This window comes from Orussus abietinus, unplaced genomic scaffold (genome assembly GCF_000612105.2).
Source record: "Orussus abietinus isolate OABI.00-Male unplaced genomic scaffold, Oabi_2.0 scaffold699, whole genome shotgun sequence".
NCBI classification, from domain to species: Eukaryota; Metazoa; Arthropoda; class Insecta; order Hymenoptera; family Orussidae; genus Orussus; species Orussus abietinus.
In genome coordinates, this window is record NW_019394845.1 from 17,304 (window position 1) to 35,610 (window position 18,307).

Below are 18,307 nucleotides of genomic sequence, written 5' to 3' on the forward strand. Positions count from 1 at the left end.
TCTCGCCGAAATGAGGAAGATGTTTTTCCATCGTATCAACAGAGTAGCAGCCAGAAAGCTATTTGAGGAGCGTCATTGGAAAAGAGGCGAGGTTTTTGGTGATTACCTTCATGGCAAGATTATTTTGGCAATTGTGTTCCTATTGAGGAAACCGAGCTCATCGATTACGTCATCGATGGTGTGCCGGACCCGACTCTGAGAGATCAAGCTCGGATGCAGCGTTTTGACTCAACAGCGGCATTACTCCAATCGTTTGAGAAAATCGTACTCCGCCCTAAGACGTCGCCCGCAACTTCGTTTACCCCGAAAACGGATGGTAGGGCCGCCGCTGCGAAGACACGTGAATCGTTTGTGCAGCGCGACGGTAGGCACTGTTATAACTGTTTATAGGTGGGCCACGTAGCTGCGAGGTGTCCTGCTAAAGAAAAGGGCACGAGGTGTTTTCGTTGTCATGAGCATGGACACGTGGCATCAAGGTGTTCGAGGGACGCAGATCCGACGAAAGAAGCGAACGCGATCCGTTTCCTATCAGATAACAAACAATCGCCGCGCGGGAAAACCTTTAAGGACATTAAGATAGGACCGTATTGTGTTAAGGCATTACTTGACACGGGTATCGATATTAGTTTGATGAGGTGTGACGTGAATATTCGAGCGATCGAGCGAGAGTCGACTAGACTCTCCTCGGTCGCTCTGTTTACGTTTGGGGATCACCGGCGCCAGCGGTCGGCACCGCCCGCGCCCCGCGCGTATCGTTTTTGGGGGGGCCCTCGCTGGAATTCGGCCGGCGGGGCCCTTCTTCGTTCGTCGACCGTGAACCAAGGCGGAACTCGGTAATCGAGACGTTCTCCTCACAACCCTCGTCGTTACGAGAGATTTTCGTTTTACTCGTTCGCGAGTGTTCGATCGCGGGCGCCTCGACCGAGGATTTTGTGCCACCTCGATCGAGGAGTACGGCCGCCCCCGCCATCCGGAGGATCCGGACCCCGGTGAGACAATAAAGGACCATATTCGAGAACCAAGTAAGTGTGCATTATTAATCGCCCCCTATCCCGTTCGACCCCTCCGAGACGCGAGCCCGCTCGAGCGCGTGTGAGCCATTTTTCGAACCCAGCCCCTCTGACCGGCGTTTAGCCAGCCGAGGCTCAGCCCTCAGAAAATCGACCCGGATCGGCATCCCGCGAGGACGCCTGGCGCCCAAGAAAATCGCCCCTCGGACGCCCGGACATTTTGCAGCGCGGCTCCTGCCCCCGACACCGCGTTACAGAGGATGGACCAGTATAAGCGAATCGGTACTCAGCAATTACAGGACGAAAGCGTACCATTTCGCGGCGTAGGCTTAGTGGAGAATAGAACTCTAGGTAAATTTTACGAGACTCTGATGGTTGATGAGGGTGTCTACCCTATAGCGATACATGTGATTCCTGACGAGTTGATGAATTACCAATTATTAATAGGGCCAGACTTTTTAAATATTGTAAACGTTAGTTTTAATGAAGGAAAGGCGACGATCTCGGCGCCGATATGTAGTAGTCCACCGGAGGGTGAATTACATCAAATATTTTTAATTGACGACGTCCGCGGGGTAGATCGGGTTGATGTATCCCACGTGGCGAATAGAGAATACCGACAGCGTTTACTGGAACTCGTGGATTCATACAAGCCGATGAAAGCGCGCGAGACCGAAGTTAAAATGACGTTAGTTTTAAAGGATGTTGAGCCTGTATTTCAATGCCCGCGAAGACTGTCGGCATCGCAGAGAAAGAACGTGAATAAACAAATCGCGGAGTGGATGAAAGAAGGAATCGTAAGACCATCCCTGTCCGACTATGCGAGTCCGATAGTGACGGTAAAGAAAAAGAACGGTACGGAGAGAGTGTGCGTAGATTATCGAATGGTAAACAGAAAGATAGTAAAAGATCGCTATCCCCTCCCATTGATTGAAGACCATTTGGATTCGTTGCAGGGTGCTAAAGTATTCAGTACATTAGACTTGAAAAATGGATTTTTCCATGTAACCGTGGATAGGGATAGTCGTAAATATACGGCTTTTGTTGTCCCTAATGGGCAATATGAATTTCTCAAAGTACCATTCGGTTTGTGCAATTCTCCATCCGTATTTCAGAGGTATATCAACTCTGTTTTTCACGAGTTGATTGCTGCTAAGATTGTTTTGGTTTACATGGACGACCTTGTTGTTCCCTCCGCAGACTGCCTTAGTAGCCTTAAGGCGTTAGAAATGGTATTAGCTACGGCTGAACAATATGAACTATTGATTAATTGGAAAAAATGTCGTCTCTTGCAAGCAAAGGTGGAGTATTTAGGTTATATCGTGGAAAACGGATCCATTCGTCCGTCGGAATATAAGACTAAGGCTGTCATGGAATTCGCAAGGCCGATAAATGTAAAGCAGGTGCAAAGTTTTTTGGGGCTTACGGGTTATTTTCGAAAATTTATACCTGGGTACTCAATGATTGCGCGTCCGTTGTCAAATTTGCTGAAGGCTGATGTGCAATTTTCTTTTGGTGCAAAAGAGGAAGAGGTATTTAGACGTTTGAAATTAATGTTGAGTGAGAGTCCAATATTGCAATTATATAATCCAAAAGCGGAGACCGAGTTACACACCGATGCGTGTATGTATGGATACGGTGCCACTTTGCTGCAACGTATTAATGAGGACGGAACTTTTCATCCTGTGTATTTCGCGAGTGGAAAAGCAACGCCAGCTGAGGAGCGATATACTAGCTACGAGCTTGAGGTCTTAGCAATAATCAAATCGTTAAAGAAGTTTCGAGTTTATTTGATAGGAATATCACTTAAGATAGTTACCGATTGTCAGGCGTTTGTAATGACAATGCAGAAGAAGGATCTTTGCGTGCGAGTCGCTCGATGGGCCCTCCTTTTAGAGGAATTTAACTATACGATTGAACATCGGCCCGGTAAAAACATGCAACACGTTGATGCTCTGAGCCGGAATCCTCTCCCTTCTTGTTTCTTGATAGACGAGGGTGATGAAAGCCTCATCGTGCGCTTGAGGACGGCCCAACCAGCTGATGCCGATTTGCGGCAGTTCTTCGAAGTGACAGACTCTACGCCATCACAAGAATTTGTCATAAAAGGAGATTTGCTGTACAGTCTGCGAGGATAATGTTTGGTTGTTCCGAGACCTATGCAATCTCAAGTGGTCAGACGTGCACACGAGAACGGGCACTTTGCTGTTGGGAAAACATTGACTCTTTTGAAAAGGGATTATTGGTTCCGGGGTATGCGCGAGAGGGTAGAAAAGGTAATTTGCAATTGCGTACCTTATATTTTGGCGGAAAGGAAACACGGCAAACAAGAAGGTTTGTTGAATCCGATTGATAAGGGCGAAACCCCCTTATGTGTATATCACATTGACCATCTTAGACCCCTATTTTCCACGAAGAAAAGTTACTGTCACATTTTCGTTGTTGTGGATGCATTCTCTAAATTTATGTGACTTTACACTGCAAAAACAACTAACACTGCGGAGATGTTGGAACCGTTGAAAAAGCAAGCTCTTATTTTTGGGAATCCCGCGAAAATCATATCGGATCGGGGATCCGCGTTTACATCTAATGATTTTGAAAATTATTGTAAGGCCGAGAATATTCAACACGTGCGCATTACTACCGGCGTTCCCAGAGCGAATGGGCAGGTAGAGCGCGTTAATCGCACATTAATACCTCTTCTTACTAAGTTGGTGGCGCCTAAACCCGCGAAATGGTATAAACATCTTGGAGCGGCACAACAATATTTGAATGCAACGTATAGTCGAAGTATCGGGATGTCGCCATTCCAGTTACTATTTGGTACGCACATGAGGATGAAAAGTTGTTCCGACATCCAGGAAATGAGAGATTGTGAGTTGTCCAGTATGTTTAGTGAGGTCCGGGATGAATTGAGAGAGCAAGCGAAGAGGAATATATTAAAAATTCAGCAAGAGAATAAGAAAACATATAACGTGTCGAGGAAAAGAGCACAGAAGTACCGCGAAGATGACCTGGTGGCTATCAAGAGAACCCAAATGAAGCCAGGTTTAAAACATGCTATAAAGTTTCTGGGACTGTATCGTATTATTAAAGTACTGCCCAAAGATCGGTATACGGTGATTAAGATAGGTGAGGGCGAAGGTCCTCAAAAAACTGTGACGACGGCTGAACATATTAAGCCATGGATTGTGTTATCCCGTAGTGACGAATCTTCAGCTGGGGAGGAAGAGAGCATCTGAGGTGCAGGAGCGGATGGCCGAGTGTAGGATACAGGAGTTCGAGCTATCTCTCTCTCTTCACTTGTTCGTCCTCTGCCTTATTTACACCTGACCGTAGCTCACCTAATGTATAAGTGTGTATGACTGTGTCCCATCGCCTAACCGTCTTTCGAATTCGAGCAGTAGTCGGTGTCGAACCTCAGAGCTGAGCACTATGTGCTAATAATAAATTAACTTTTACCGACCAATCCAACAAGTCGCGTGTTTGTCTCTCATGCCACCCGACCCGAAAATGAATTCTACATTATGATCATTTTGTTACGTACTCAACTGTTACACATAATTATTTTTTTCTGGTCAACAAGATGCTGCTAATAAGAAACGCGTAAATCTATATTCATATTATTTGTTTAAACCAATTTTGTTTTAAAATAATTGCTAATGCTACAATGTTTCGTATATTTCTCTATCGCTAACAAATAACCTGCATCTACTCGTACGTAATTTTTAAAATTACTATATCCACGTGCAATTTTTGCATGTTGTACTCATTGACAACTTATCAATTTCGAAGCGGCTCAGTAAACGAAAGCATATTTCAACAAAAGGAAGTTTATAAATATTAAACGTCAAATATCCTGAAGATCCCATAATGTTCACACCGTCACTTGGTAAATGCAAACACCATGGATAAAAGATAATCTCTAACAATAAAATCACGGCATGAAGATAACGGTACGATAAATGATGTCTAATTAAGCGGGCCACTAGCGCGAGTGGACTTAGTGATGGCGCGAGAAAAACAAATAATATAGTTAATTCATGATACATTTTTTTTTAACAAGCACCATCTTCTACAGAAGAAAATATACCAATAACACTTTGCGTATGTAGGAAAACTGTTAGCAACATTTACTGTTATTTCATAACTGCATTCTGGCATTAAACATTTTTTTCCATTTCTTAACGTTGAAGTTTATAGCGGAAGAAATAAAAGAAAATATAACGGAGATAAAAATAAAAATATATTCATGTTAAATTAGCAATGAACGTTGCGATCAACTTTGCAGAAAAATATGTTAAATATACCAACAGAACTATCGCATGCGACCCGATTCACCTAGGGCGGAGAAAATTTTTACGAATCATCGATCCCTCAGATGCAATTTTCATATCCCAAGACTTAGAACAAAAAACATGGAACCGAAGAAATATTTTATTGAATAGTACCAAACAAATACTTCGTTAACTCAAATAATTTTTTGATTCAAATAAACTTAAAGAAATTGTCATAATTCCGAAGAAATATTGCATCCAATTTATTCCAGTTTATTTCAATAAAATAATTATTCTTACAAATAGCATAATAATATTTTAGTACTATTCAAAAAATGTTTCTTTGATTTACTGAATATTTTTCTTACTGTACACAAATTCTATTTTTAAAAAATGTTAATATTATTGTATGCTTAATTGGATTTTAGACCGTAATAAATTACGGTCGCGTGCCGGGGCGGCACGAGACGAATCGTCGCGCCGGAGACGGCCGAACATTTTCGATGCCCTGCAACAGTAGGTGCAAATGCCCTACATTCGATGGAACCGAATGGCTGATGGGCATGGGAACGGGTTTTCTTGTAACCTCGACTTTTTCTCTATTTTTTTGCAGCCGAGAATGAAAAATCGAAAAATTTGCGAAAAAGCAAATTTTTCGATTTTCACGAATGTACGAACCATGCAAGAGACTAGTTGGTCGTTTCCGACAGATCCGGTTCCATCTAGTTGAAGGAAAAATAATTTTTGGGGCGCAAAACTGGAATTTGATGTGATCCGTCTGGAAGCATTTAGAGTCCGAGCGGCACAATGCTCTTTTATCTTTGTTTACGCGGGGCCCGGGGGGAGCCGGCCCGGCGCGAGACGGACTCGTCGCACCGGAGGCGTCCGAATGCTTCCGACGCCCCGCGAACGTAGGTGCAAATGGCCTAAATTTGATGGAACCCGATGGCTGACGAACATGGGAGGGGATTTCCTCGAAACCTCGATTTTTTCTCTGTTTTTTGAAGCTGAGAACGAAAAATCGAAAAATTTGCATTTTTGCAAATTTTCGAATTTTAAAACGAATGTGCGAATCCTGCGAGAGACTAGTTGGTCGTTTCCAGCAAATCTAGTTGAAGGAAAAATAATTTTTGGGGCGCAAAGGTACTAGTAGATGTGATCCAGACGGAAGCATTTCGGGTCCGAGCGCCTCGATAATCAGCTGTTTGAACGTTTGATTCAGTCTCGGGCCGGGGCGGCTCCTCCCGCGCCCCCCGTAAACAAAGATAAAAGGGCATTGTGCCGCTCGGACTCTAAATGCTTCCAGATGGATCACATCGAATCGCATTTTTGCGCTCCAAAATATATTTTTCCTTCAGCTAGATCGAACCGGATCTATCGGAAACGACGAACTATTTTACGACGAACGATTTTAATTTTCGGCTCCGGAGCCGCCACGGCTAATACCGAACTGTCACTGTAAGATGGCTCCACACCTACGTGGGATACCATTTTACTGACAAATTGGGCCCCAAGGCAGCACTTTTTCTGCGGCACCATCTAGCACAGTTATCGGCAACTAATTTTTTACCCTAAGAGCAATTAGAGAGCACGTGTTATCCACGAAACAAGCGTGCGTTCTTCAGAAATCGTTTATAAAAGTATTTTCAATATTTTCCACCTGACTCTGTAAAATTATACGACTATGTTGTTCTAAATTGTCCTGAAACTCTTCATTTTTTATTCTAGGCCTTCAAAAGGCGTGAAAATATCGAAAATATGCCACGTTGGTTCTAGTCTATGATAAGTTAATAATTTTTTTTATGAAAAATGAAATTTCGCGAGTTTCAGGACCATCATTAGGGCCTCCATATTCATGTGCTAAAATTTGAAACGATTCGGTTCACCCAGTTCGGAGAAAACTTTTATAAACGATTTGACCCCTCAGACACGCCTTTCACATCCCCTTAATTCGACTACCGGAAAGGAGTGCTCGGCAGAAGATCGTCTGGGAATAATCGCCGAATACCATAGCAGCATCACAGGAGGCCATAAAGATATTAGCAAAACCTACCGACGTATAAGGGAAAGATTCCATTGGTCGAATATGCATCAAGAGATACAAGAATTCATAAAAACCTGTAAGAGCTGTCAAGAACAAGAATTGGTTCGGGTAAAAACAAAAGAACCCATGTTAATAACAGACACACCGACCGAACCATTCGACAAAGTTTCCTTGGACACCGTAGGACCTCTACCATGCACACCTACTGGTAACAAATACATACCATGCAGGATCATTTTACGAAACATTGTCTCGCAGTAGCTGTTCCAAATATTCGTGACACCACTATAGCGGACGCATTCGCAAGGCATTTCATCAGCCAATTTGGAACACCCAGAGCAATTCTAACCGACAAAGGAACGGACTTCACGAGCAACTTATTTAAAGGACTTGCAACCATCTTTAAAATCAAGCTACTCACTACTTCTGCCTTTAGACCACAATGCAATGGAGCATTAGAAAGGAGTCATGATGTCATTACAGAATATTTGTTAAATGTGTTAGTGTATTTGTTACGTTCCGTTCCACGATCCGACTCAAAGGACCAATAAATGTTATGTTGGTTTTGTTAGTTCGATTCGCGGAGGAACGGCTACATAATTTTCTGGATGTGAAGTGCGGTCAACGAAACTTAAACGTTTATTTAACACTGGTAATGATTAACAATTCGAGCGATGTTTAACAATAAAATCACGGCATGAAGATAACGGTACGATAAATGATGTCTAATTAAGCGGGCCACTAGCGCGAGTGGACTTAGTGATGGCGCGAGAAGTTGCGCGCGTAAAACTGGAGAATCGTTGTTCTCGCGGGAGATCGATTCTATCTCGCTAGATACCGCGGACGCGTAAAGTCGCGCGGGAGACCGAAAGACGCGGTAATGACGGGACGCTGATGGTCGCTACGGCTGTTCAATCGGATCTGTTGTTTAGGACCAAAGTTATAAACAAGAGGGTCCCAGAGAGAGATTTTAGAGGCGGAGTTTGGAAGAAGATCGGCGAATTGCATTTTTGTATGCAGCCGATTGGTCTAGAAGAAAAGAAGAGGGAGCAGTTTTAGGCAGTTCCAGAGGCGTGAGTGGAGACTGCACATGCGGATGTCGTTAGAGAGTTTCGGAGAACTACTAGACGAAGAGTAAAAGAACGGACGCCATAAATTGTCCTAATTGCGGACGTGATCGAGAGGTACATGGTTTCTTGGGAACTTTCGAATGATATTTTCCAGATGGGTTGAAGGAGACAGTTGCGGATGAAGAAAGGCGCGTTACGAATTGAGATCAAAAGACGTGTCGCGACGACGACCCGACCTCTAGGGGGTCGACGCCGTTGTCGACCCTTGAAGTGGTGGTTGGCGCGCCTGGACGGCGCGACAGGACGCAGAGGCTAGATTCGAACCACACGGGTCATGATAACTAATTTAGCTCTTGCTAATTCGGCGCGAACAATATTTAAAACATTATATGGACTCGTATGATGATTGGGATCTACTAATCCCATTCGCCATGTTCTCCTACAATACCTCAGTACACTAATCCACCAACTTCACGGCATATGAATTAGTTTATGGTAAATTGGCAAGAATACCTGCATCCTACCTAGTGGGCCCACAACTAAAACATGTGGAGATTATCTGATCGAGTTGATGACGCACTTGGACAAAATTAGGGAGATTGCCAGGCGAACTCTCGTAAACACTAAGGAAAAAACGAAGATACGTCACGATAAAAACATCAGAACCGCTGATTTTAAACCAGGAGGCCAAGCTTATGTTCTCAGGGAATCGCGGAAGCTCAAATTTGATCCTTATTATGAAGGTCCTCAACAAATTTGGGAAATACTGGAATTACGTAACGCAGTCGTGCGATCGATCGGGGGAAAAATTAAAATAATACATATGGACAAGTTAAAACCGGCATACACCGACCGTTGAAAACCAAGACGCATATCATCCGATCAGAATTACAAGATCTACACTTAAACCTAAATAATCTGATTAAACTGACGTACAAAAATGCAGCAACCGCAAAACTATTGTTAAAGGAATTGGGAAACCAAGATCGACCCTTAATTGACAAGCCTACGAAATATCCCAAATGAAATGAGTACGTAGTTTAGGGAGGAACGTGGATATAATACGAAACCCATCAACGAGGAAAATATTGCAACGAAATCAACTCCTATTCCTCTTCGGAAATAGGAAACATAGCAATTATATGCCTCATTGTATATATTTACTACAATAGATTATCGGATAATCATAATCCAACACTACCACCTGTGAAATTCAACGCGACAAGACAAGAGATCACCTTAATACCTCCGCTCTCAGCAAACCCGCTGGCATGTAAACAGCGCCGACCTGACAGAGGTCGCACGTGCTGCTGCTCGTCGCCCCGGCCTGAAAGAAGCCGTCGAAGAAGCCTCGGCGGCCAAGGACTGCAGAACCGAGTTCACCGGCCGCGGTGCCACGGCCCGTCCGTCGGATCCATCTGGAGGGCAAGTCAGCCCTGCTGAACACCCTGGTGGCCTTGCCTGTGGAGGCGGGCCGTAGACGGGCCCTGGCGGCTCGGGTACGGCCGCCCGCAGGGGACGCAAGACTACCCGGCCAGGAGCCGGACCAGGAGGCAGGAGCTTCCAAGACCCTGGCTGCGACCGACGGGGCGAGGCGTGGATGCCACGCTCCAGACAGCGAGCTCAAGACTTCCGGGCCAGGAGCCCGACCACGTTCTCGCCGGAGTACCCGGGACTTATCCAAGGATCCGTCCCCGGGTGAGCCAGGATCCTCCGGAGGGGAAAACATCGGGTGCCCCGAGGACCAGGGTACGCCGGGACCCGACGGGCCACCGCTCGTTACAGCCGTGGCACCGCCGGCGGCTCGACGTGCGCCGGACGCGCACGGCCGCAACCCCCTGCCTTAGGAATCGGGCCGGCGTACGTCGACTCCGCCGAGAATCGAGGACTACGGAGCCATCTCAACCAATCAGCGACGAGGAATCGGGATCGGAGAGGTCTGCCGAATCCCTATTAAGAACCTCGCGCCGAGAGCTCCAGTCTTCTCTACCTTCGACCACCGGTCCAGACGGATCATCTCATCGAATCGTTGTCTGCAATTGTCTGGGGGAGGAAGAAGTTCCGGACCTCGTCGGAGGACTGGGGCTGAGGAGCGGCGAGCGGCAGCAGCGGCGAGAATTTTCTAATCAAAGTAAGTGCCGCGCGCGTTTTCGAGGATACCCGCTGTCGGTACGTTGTCTAGGGTCCGGAAACCCTTTGTCTACGGGCTAGGCGAGAATCGTGTCGAGCCGGGGGCGGGGAGCGATCGCTGAGCGAGCTCCTTTCGGCCTCGCGGTCGATCTTTCTTATGCCCTTGTGGGGCCTATGCCGGGAAAAGGCCGGACTTTAGGTTGGTTTCCGGGAAGGCCGTAGGGTTCCTCGAAAACGCGCGGGAGAGTACCTTATACAAGTAGCATCGTGTTTCTTATTTTATCGCGTTTATTAGTTCCGGTTTATAAATTATCTGGTCGCAAAAATAGTGAGCGTCGCCCGAGAATTTGTGAACGGTTTAGGTCCTCAGTGACTTAATTTTGTGATTTAGCTAATTTCGAGTCTTTAGTCGTGACCAGAAGTCAAGTCAGCAGGATTGCCTGATTGTCTTCCGCTCGGGGTCAGACGCGGAGAAGCCGCGGGGTGACCACGTGGTTTCCCGCGTTCGCGATTTTTGTCTTTCCTCCGGCTGAAGGAAGTCCTTTTGTATGAGTTAGGGAATTTCGAGTAATTTTAAGCCATTTTGCGTAATTTTGAGTAGTTTCGAGTAACTTTGAGTCATTTCGAGTAGTTTCAGATACGTTGCGATATTTTGCGTAAATTTCCTCCCCGTTCCAGATATTTTCACGTTACGGTGGCGTAGTTGGAATTTTGAGTCGTGTATAGACTGATAATGAACTAAAATTGAGATATATTTTTGACTTTATTTGAGATCCTTGGAATAATAGAAAGTATTTCCCGTCGAGTTAGTATTGCGAGCTTGAGGTTTTTCTTTTGCGTAATCCGTTAAATTCAATTTAGCCTAAGGTCCGAAACGATCCAACCATGAACACGAGCGCAAATTTTGGAATAATTGAAACTTGTAATTTTGGTTTATGTGCGTTTTTGATTGAGGTGACCAATAATTTCTATTGCAGCGAATCCTATGTCTATCTTTAGTGATTTTAAATATAGCGAATTTTCCCCTTTTGAGTTAGGATTGTTCATGAATTGTGGCCAATCGGCGCCCGCTGAGATAAAAGTTCTGGGAGTCGACGAACTCTCAAATTTGCGTCGATCTGAGCCCCTTTTGATTATTTTGTGCTAAATTGTCTTTCCCGGTGGCGAATCGAGAAAACTATTATATTTCTAAAATATCGTCTCCCTTCCGTTGGTAGGTTGAAACTATTCAATCGATCCGATCTTTAGCTGACTTTCTGTTTCACTGATTCACTTATCTCTCGCATAATTGTCTAGCGAGAATTACTTGTCTAATTTCATTTTCTTTTGGGCGACCTTCCGTCGAACCCGATTTTATTGTAAAATTTCTGTGTTCTCACGCCTTAGTTTGTTAATCCAATTGTTTTCTATTTCTTTTATTGTCCGAATAAATGCGTGGAATATTGGTACCAAATTCGATTTCACTTTTTCTTTTTGGTAGATTGGCTGAATTCCCCTGCCTCCCGCGAGCCTATTATGAATCCCCAGATAAGCTGAGTTTTCCCTTTTCCCCGCATTTTGGTCTTACCCCGCCCTCTCCAAACCTGGCGCGTGCGCTCTGAGCTAGTCGGCCGTGCCGCGACGATCGTCGAGGCGGAGATCGTTCGAGCCTAGTCTTTTGAGTTCATTTTGAGGTTGTAGAGATTTGTTCGAGAGTTCCGTAACTTTGAGATTGTCGAGTCGTTGAGATTGTTGAGCGTTGAGAGTTTGTTTTTTTGTCCTCAGGGGAAGTCTGGCGCCCAACTTCGTGTCTCGTTCCTGAAACCGGGATATATTTTTGAGTGGCTCGGACGGATCCGCCTGAACGATCGGGCGAAGGTGACGAGCGATCGTCCGGGCGCTGCGGGCCCGGAACCTATCCCCCTTCGTGTCCTTTATCGACACCTCGTTCTTCGTTCCTTTGACATCCGTCAGAACCTATAGGGACTCATGCCACGGTATTTCAGGCCGAAACGGTGGCAATAACAAAAAGTGTCGAAAACCTGCTTAAGATGCAAGGACATGCTAGACACATAAACAACTGCACGGATAGTCGAACTGCTATTGAAGCACTGGCCGGCGCCACCACGGTGTCAGCCACCATGTGAAAATGTATGCAAGACTTGGAGGAGCTAGGGACCCGAACTAGAGTAACTATAATCTGGGTACCTAGACACCAAGGTATACCAGGCAATGAAGTGGCGGACGACTTGGCAAAGGAAGGAGCACTAGATGTACCTCTGAGACAGGATGTAGGGACTCCTTTTGCGGAAGGAAAGCGGGAGATCAAAAACTCCCTCGAGCGAACCCATGAAAATCGATGGAGGAATGCCAAAAGCTTCCAAGAAGCAAGGAAACTGATGAACAAACCATCAACAGAGAGAACCGAGGAACTCCTGAGGATAAGCAAGGAAAGACTGAGGCTAGCCATAGGCCTCCTCATTGGGCATTTTTCTCTACGAGCACACATGCATAAATTTGGATTGTCTGATCAATCCGACTGTCGATTGTGCAACGAGGACATGGAGGACAGCATGCACATTCTGTGTGATTGCCCTGTCCTGGCGTGTCGTAGATACCGGGAACTAGAGAAAACATTTTTAGATTCCAGCGACCTAAAAAACCCTGAGGGTGGGCAGCCTAATCTGCCTAACGAAAAGAGCAGGGCTGGGGCTAGCGAACCAGCATCAGTAAAGCAGCGGGAAGGTACAAAGGATTTCTAGATCTAGGTGGCAGAGGGACAGGAGCCAAATGCAGCACTTAACCTTAACCTTACACAATAGTGGTTGGGGATTTTGACGTGTTTCCTCGTCTCTGACGTCATCAATTCAAAAGGGCTAACTCGCCTTTACTGGACTCTTAAGGAGAAAGGGTACGTTTTAAAAAATGTATGTACAGTAGGTACTCCCACATCGGAAATATGGAATGAAACCTATTGGAGAAATTAGTGCTTTTTCAGTGCTATTTTAGTACTACAACCTCGATTTTAGTGCTCCACCCCTTATACAGAAAATCGGTGGCGGTGCTGAGTGAACGTTCACTCAGCACCCCCACAGTGTATACTACGTTAAGGGAAAGATTTACGGAAAAAACGAGGATGCAGCATTTTGGTGCTATTTCAGTGCTTTACAAATACCCAAGAGCCAGATTCGAAACACCACCTCTTTCACGCCAATACTATTCCCGATCGTATAAGCGCCAAGAGTGAAGAGGTAGAAATAATAATACATTTTACACGTTCTTCTCTCGCATTAATTTGGTGTTATTTAAGTGCTTTAAGAACATCCAAGAGCCTGATTCGAAAGACCACCTCTTTCGCCACAAAACTACCCACAATCTTATAGGTTCCGAGACAGAAGAGGTAGAAATATGAAGATTTTGCACGTTCTCTTTCCGCATTATTTTGGTGCTATTTATGTGCTCTAGAGATACCCACGAGCCAGATTCGAAAGATCACCCCTTTCACCCCAAAACTACCCCAACTGTATGGGTCTCAAGAGTACTTGTAAAGTAATAAGCAGCGATAAATTAAGCAGCACAGGAGAAATATTAGGTATTCGATTCCTTCTGTCTTGAGGCCCATACGGTTGGGGTAGTTTTGAGGTGAAAGGGGTGGTCTTCTGAATCTGGCTCATGGGTATACCCAGAACACATGAACAACACCAAAATAATGCGAGAGAAGAACGTACAAAATGCGTTACTATTTCTATTTCTTCTATCTTGGAGCTTATATGATCGGGGGTAGTTTTAGGGTGAAGGGGGTGGTGTTTCGGATCTGTCTCTTGGGTATTCCTAAAGCACTTAAATAGCACCAAAATAATTCGAGAAGAGAACATGCAAAATGTTATTATTTCTACCTCTTCTCTCTGGGCGTTTATACGATCGGGGGTAGTTTTGGGGCGAAAGGGGTGATGTTTCGGATCTGGTGCTTAGGTATTTTTAGAGCACTAAAATAGCACCAAAATGCTGCATACTCTTTTTTTCCGTGAATCTTTCCCTTAACGTAGTATGCACTGTGGGGATGCTGAGTGAACGATCACTCGGCACCGCCACCGATTTTCGGTATAAGGGGTGGAGCACTAAAATCGAGGTTGTAGTACTAAAATAGCACTGAAAAAGCACTAAATTCTTCAATAGGTTTCATTCCATATTTCCGATGTGGGGGTGCCTACTGTACATACATGTTTAAAAAAAGCCCGAGTTGACTGTGCTGCCCCATAACAAGTAGGGGCAACACTTGTGGCGTAGCGTCGAGGCTGTACCGTGCCTTGGAAGTTACGGCACAGTGATTTTGACTTTAAACAGCCCTATCCCAGGAACGTCGAGCGTAATAGTCACAGGGTGCCGGGCCTCGATAAAAATGTCATACTTCACGTAAAGAAATAAAGACTTTGTTAATAGGCAATTCATTAGAAAACAGATAGATATTGTACTACGCAACAAAAGAACTCGACATTTATGTTTTGTGCATTTTCGCGATGTATGTACGTATTGCGTCGAATGGAAAATTCTACAAGGGTTCCGGTAAGTACGGTCATGTAGCCGGCTGTTTCTGCCAGTCGTCCACTGCGCATCTTCTACCGCGCATGACTTCACGGTGTCCAACTAGCGCTCATGCAAAGAATTCAGAAGTCTCCACAGAAGCCCAGAAGGATACGGACGTTCGATGCTCGATAAATAGTATGTTAGCCAACGGATGGCAGTGCTGTAATCATATTTCCATCTCTCTTAATCTTATGGCGATATATAGCGATTGCATTTTTTCTTTATCTTACACACAATGCTCGCCTTTCTATATGCGTCTCTCATCCTCCCGTATGCGAGATATCGTTGGCTAACACATGCGATCTCTCTTTTACCCTCACTTCTGGTTTGTTAACCAACTTTTAGAGCATCAAGCGCTAACATAGGATATGGACTTCTGAATTCCTTGGCTCATGGCAGAAATTCGCTCGTTTTATGCGAGGGAAATGTTCTCGTGACGGCTTCGCATATCGCACCCAAAAATGTCGCGTTCAACTATTCAACGGGGGCGGTTCCCAGGGATATGGGGGTAAAGTTGACGAGGGTACAACTTTCTCTGTGACCTTTTTTTTATTTTCATCAGTGGTTCTGTGTAACGATGCCATAAGCGTTTGACGAGCAACGACACAGGCCATGTTGGACCGCCATGACAGATTTGTGGGCTGCCAGTACGGATGTGTACGCATTATTTACATTTTTTTTTATAAATAATTGAAAAATCGGATTCTGCAGGGAAAGTTATATTTTCGGAAGGCTATGATCTCATCCAATCAAGTTAGTGAAAGTACATTCTGTACAGACATTTTTGGGTGCGAAGTTTCCCCTTTTCCAGCTCTCATAAGTGTGAATATGCACAGAGAGAAAATGATGTACCATTCCCCCTTAAAAAAAGCCTTATTGACTGATTTTTTACTTAACCTAGACCAGAAACAAAAAGGCGCCGTGCTCTCATATTTCGATCAATATACAATTCTTGAAGGCCTTAATTATGAGAAACGAAAGTGTCAAAAAGATCACACAGTAACTTAGCACACCGTAGTAACTGACAAACGTACATTTGAACGTAATAAAGGAAAAAAAGTATCATGAGCTATTATAGTAAGACAAAGGTAATACGTGGTTTCAGAGAAAATATTTAGTTGACACTTAATGCCACGGATAGCGCGGGATAGATTTCTATAGTCAGAGTATTCAAACTCATGAATCCCGAGGATTTCTCAAGTTTTACTTCGACTTTTTTATAATCATTGTACGGAAATGACGTGGAGTAAGCTATTCTGTACAAATATTATTGTAGTATGCCACAGTTGTCACAGATTTGAACATTGGTACCGTAGATAGTTAGAATTCCTTTTTTTACTAATGATTAAATTCCTCAAGGGCTTTCACTTCACCTTAAGGTGATAGGAAAGTGGTCCTCTTAGATGTCAAATTCTTTATAAAACTTTTCTTTGAACTGGCTGCATCGAATTATTTTGAGTATTCCGTTCTATACGATACAGCTGCCAATATAATAAATATATGACTCGGTAACTGTTTTAGATGATATATCAGTTAAAAGAATATTTTTAACGTCTGTTAAATTTCTCAGTTTTTCATATTACCTTAAGCTAGTTTTAGGAATACCATATCGAATAGCTTACATTTATTTCATTGATGAATGACTTCAAAGCTATAATGACCTCATTGACCGAAGAAAATTTGTCTCCCTTTGGAATGGGCACTCCCACAGGAAGGGAAGCCTTATGTTGTCTTGAAGCAATAGTAGGTGCCTTCGTCAGGTCCAGTTTGTCTCTGGATAAAAAACTCCATGCTAAACCCCATCTACGGCATTGCATTAACTGCTATTTGAAATGGTCTATTACATGCCCGCTAGGAAATTATAATAGAAATTTCAAAACCTTTTTGTATATCCTTGGCAAAATTCTGTACACGTCGTATTAATAATGTTTCTCCGTTCCATCTCTTTCATCAAAAGTGATAAACTGCTCTTTCGACCTACCATCGTGGTATACAATTTAATTTTTTCTTTGATCTCAATGCTGTCCTCCATTATTCGTTGAATAAACTGCACTTCACCTCCTTCCGTCAAAAGTTCTCCACCGGACCCTGATGGTGCGCTCCTTGCAGGTTGCTTCTTAGGTTTTTTTTTTAAGTGTTTGTCAAAACCAAAGAACGGAGGATTGCACATTACAAAGGAATACTGTACATCTTCTGGGATAACACCTTTCAAGATCTTATTTTCATTCACGTGGATCACTGTGAAGAAGATATTTCTATAACATCAAAGATTATTCATACTTTTGTCAGGAAGACTGACCTTTTATAAGGTGTTGCAAGTTATTGCGTTTAATGTTATTCACAGCTGATTCAATACTCAATGAATCAACTTCGGTTCCAATTATTCTGCTTCCATAAATTTGAGCAAATAACAGTGGATATATACAAACGGCACCAGTGCCTGAAACCATAAATGGTTCCTTATAAGAAATGTTGTAAATAATATTACAAAAAGTACACTATATTTTTATGAATATACCTATGTCTATACCATGAAGCAAGCTCATATCTGTACATCCAGCATATCGCATTAAATCCTCGACCCACAAGATGTAATTTAAACGAAGCGGCAAAGCAGGTATCAATTTTGTCAAAGGAATGTCCACCTCTAAATCAAAGTCATGTTTCAGAAGCGTTTTTGCTAATATTCGTAAGCTTTCTTCATTCTTAAAATTGAGCTTTACATTTCCTGACAGTTCCTACAATGCACCTGTACATTAATTTTATAATACAGATGTAATTCAAACCGATTATAAATAAAACAGGGTGTAATGGTGTCATACGTCAGATTTCGATATTATTCTAAATTATGACGTTCTAGAAACTAATTTTTCCAATTATAAGTTCATTACTTATTATTAATTACATTCATACCACTATGGTATTCTGTCGAAACTCTGGATACAACAGAGCCAGTTGTTTAAAGTCAGGTTTTTTCCTGTATTTGTTCCTCGGGTGCATGAACTTCTGCAGGCTCATTTTTATTTGTTTCATAAGTATCTTCCACGCTTTAACATTTATTTATTACTCTCCCACCAGTACACTGGACTCCATCGATGACTTGCACCTGGTCCGCACTGCCCTCTCCGGCCGCGCAGCGTACTAGCGGCGGGAGCAGCGCGGAATTCGAATCGCTCGAGGGGCAGAATGGATTTCCTAAAGAGAATAAATATT

At 43.8% G+C, this 18,307-nt stretch overlaps 1 protein-coding gene across 4 annotated transcripts; it reads right to left on the minus strand.

Annotated features, from left to right (window-relative positions):
* Positions 1-3,137: 3,137 nt before the first annotated feature.
* LOC105694385 (U6 small nuclear RNA (adenine-(43)-N(6))-methyltransferase) lies at positions 3,138-18,179 on the minus strand. 4 transcript variants are annotated; one of them, XR_002762281.1, is made up of 7 exons: positions 18,008-18,179; positions 17,613-17,832; positions 17,394-17,534; positions 16,975-17,332; positions 16,717-16,897; positions 3,306-3,412; positions 3,138-3,215 (listed from the first exon to the last, which is right to left on the minus strand). XR_002762281.1 is itself a non-coding variant. In XM_023433328.1 (6 exons), exons 1-6 carry the CDS (start codon positions 18,125-18,127, stop codon positions 3,380-3,382), a joined length of 1,053 nt encoding a protein of 350 aa, XP_023289096.1. In that variant the 5' UTR covers positions 18,128-18,179; the 3' UTR covers positions 3,265-3,379. The 4 variants fall into 4 exon arrangements, 3 of the variants coding, with proteins under 3 accessions (XP_023289096.1, XP_023289094.1, XP_023289095.1); XM_023433328.1 differs by lacking the exon at positions 3,138-3,215 and having other exon boundaries at positions 3,265-3,412; XM_023433326.1 differs by lacking the exons at positions 3,138-3,215; positions 3,306-3,412 and adding an exon at positions 12,123-12,328.
* Between the last annotated feature and the right edge of the window lie 128 nt (positions 18,180-18,307).

Coding starts and splice junctions, on each gene's coding strand:
- LOC105694385 (XM_023433326.1), bottom strand. CDS start 18,127: ATGAAACAAATAAAAATGAGCCTGCAGAAGTTCATGCACCCGAGGAAC. Junction 17,333..17,393: donor CTTGCAACACCTTATAAAAG/GTCAGTCTTCCT, acceptor TCTTCTTCACAG/TGATCCACGTGAATGAAAAT. Junction 12,329..16,716: donor CATTCATCAATGAAATAAAT/GTAAGCTATTCG, acceptor TCCCGGTTTCAG/GAACGAGACACGAAGTTGGG.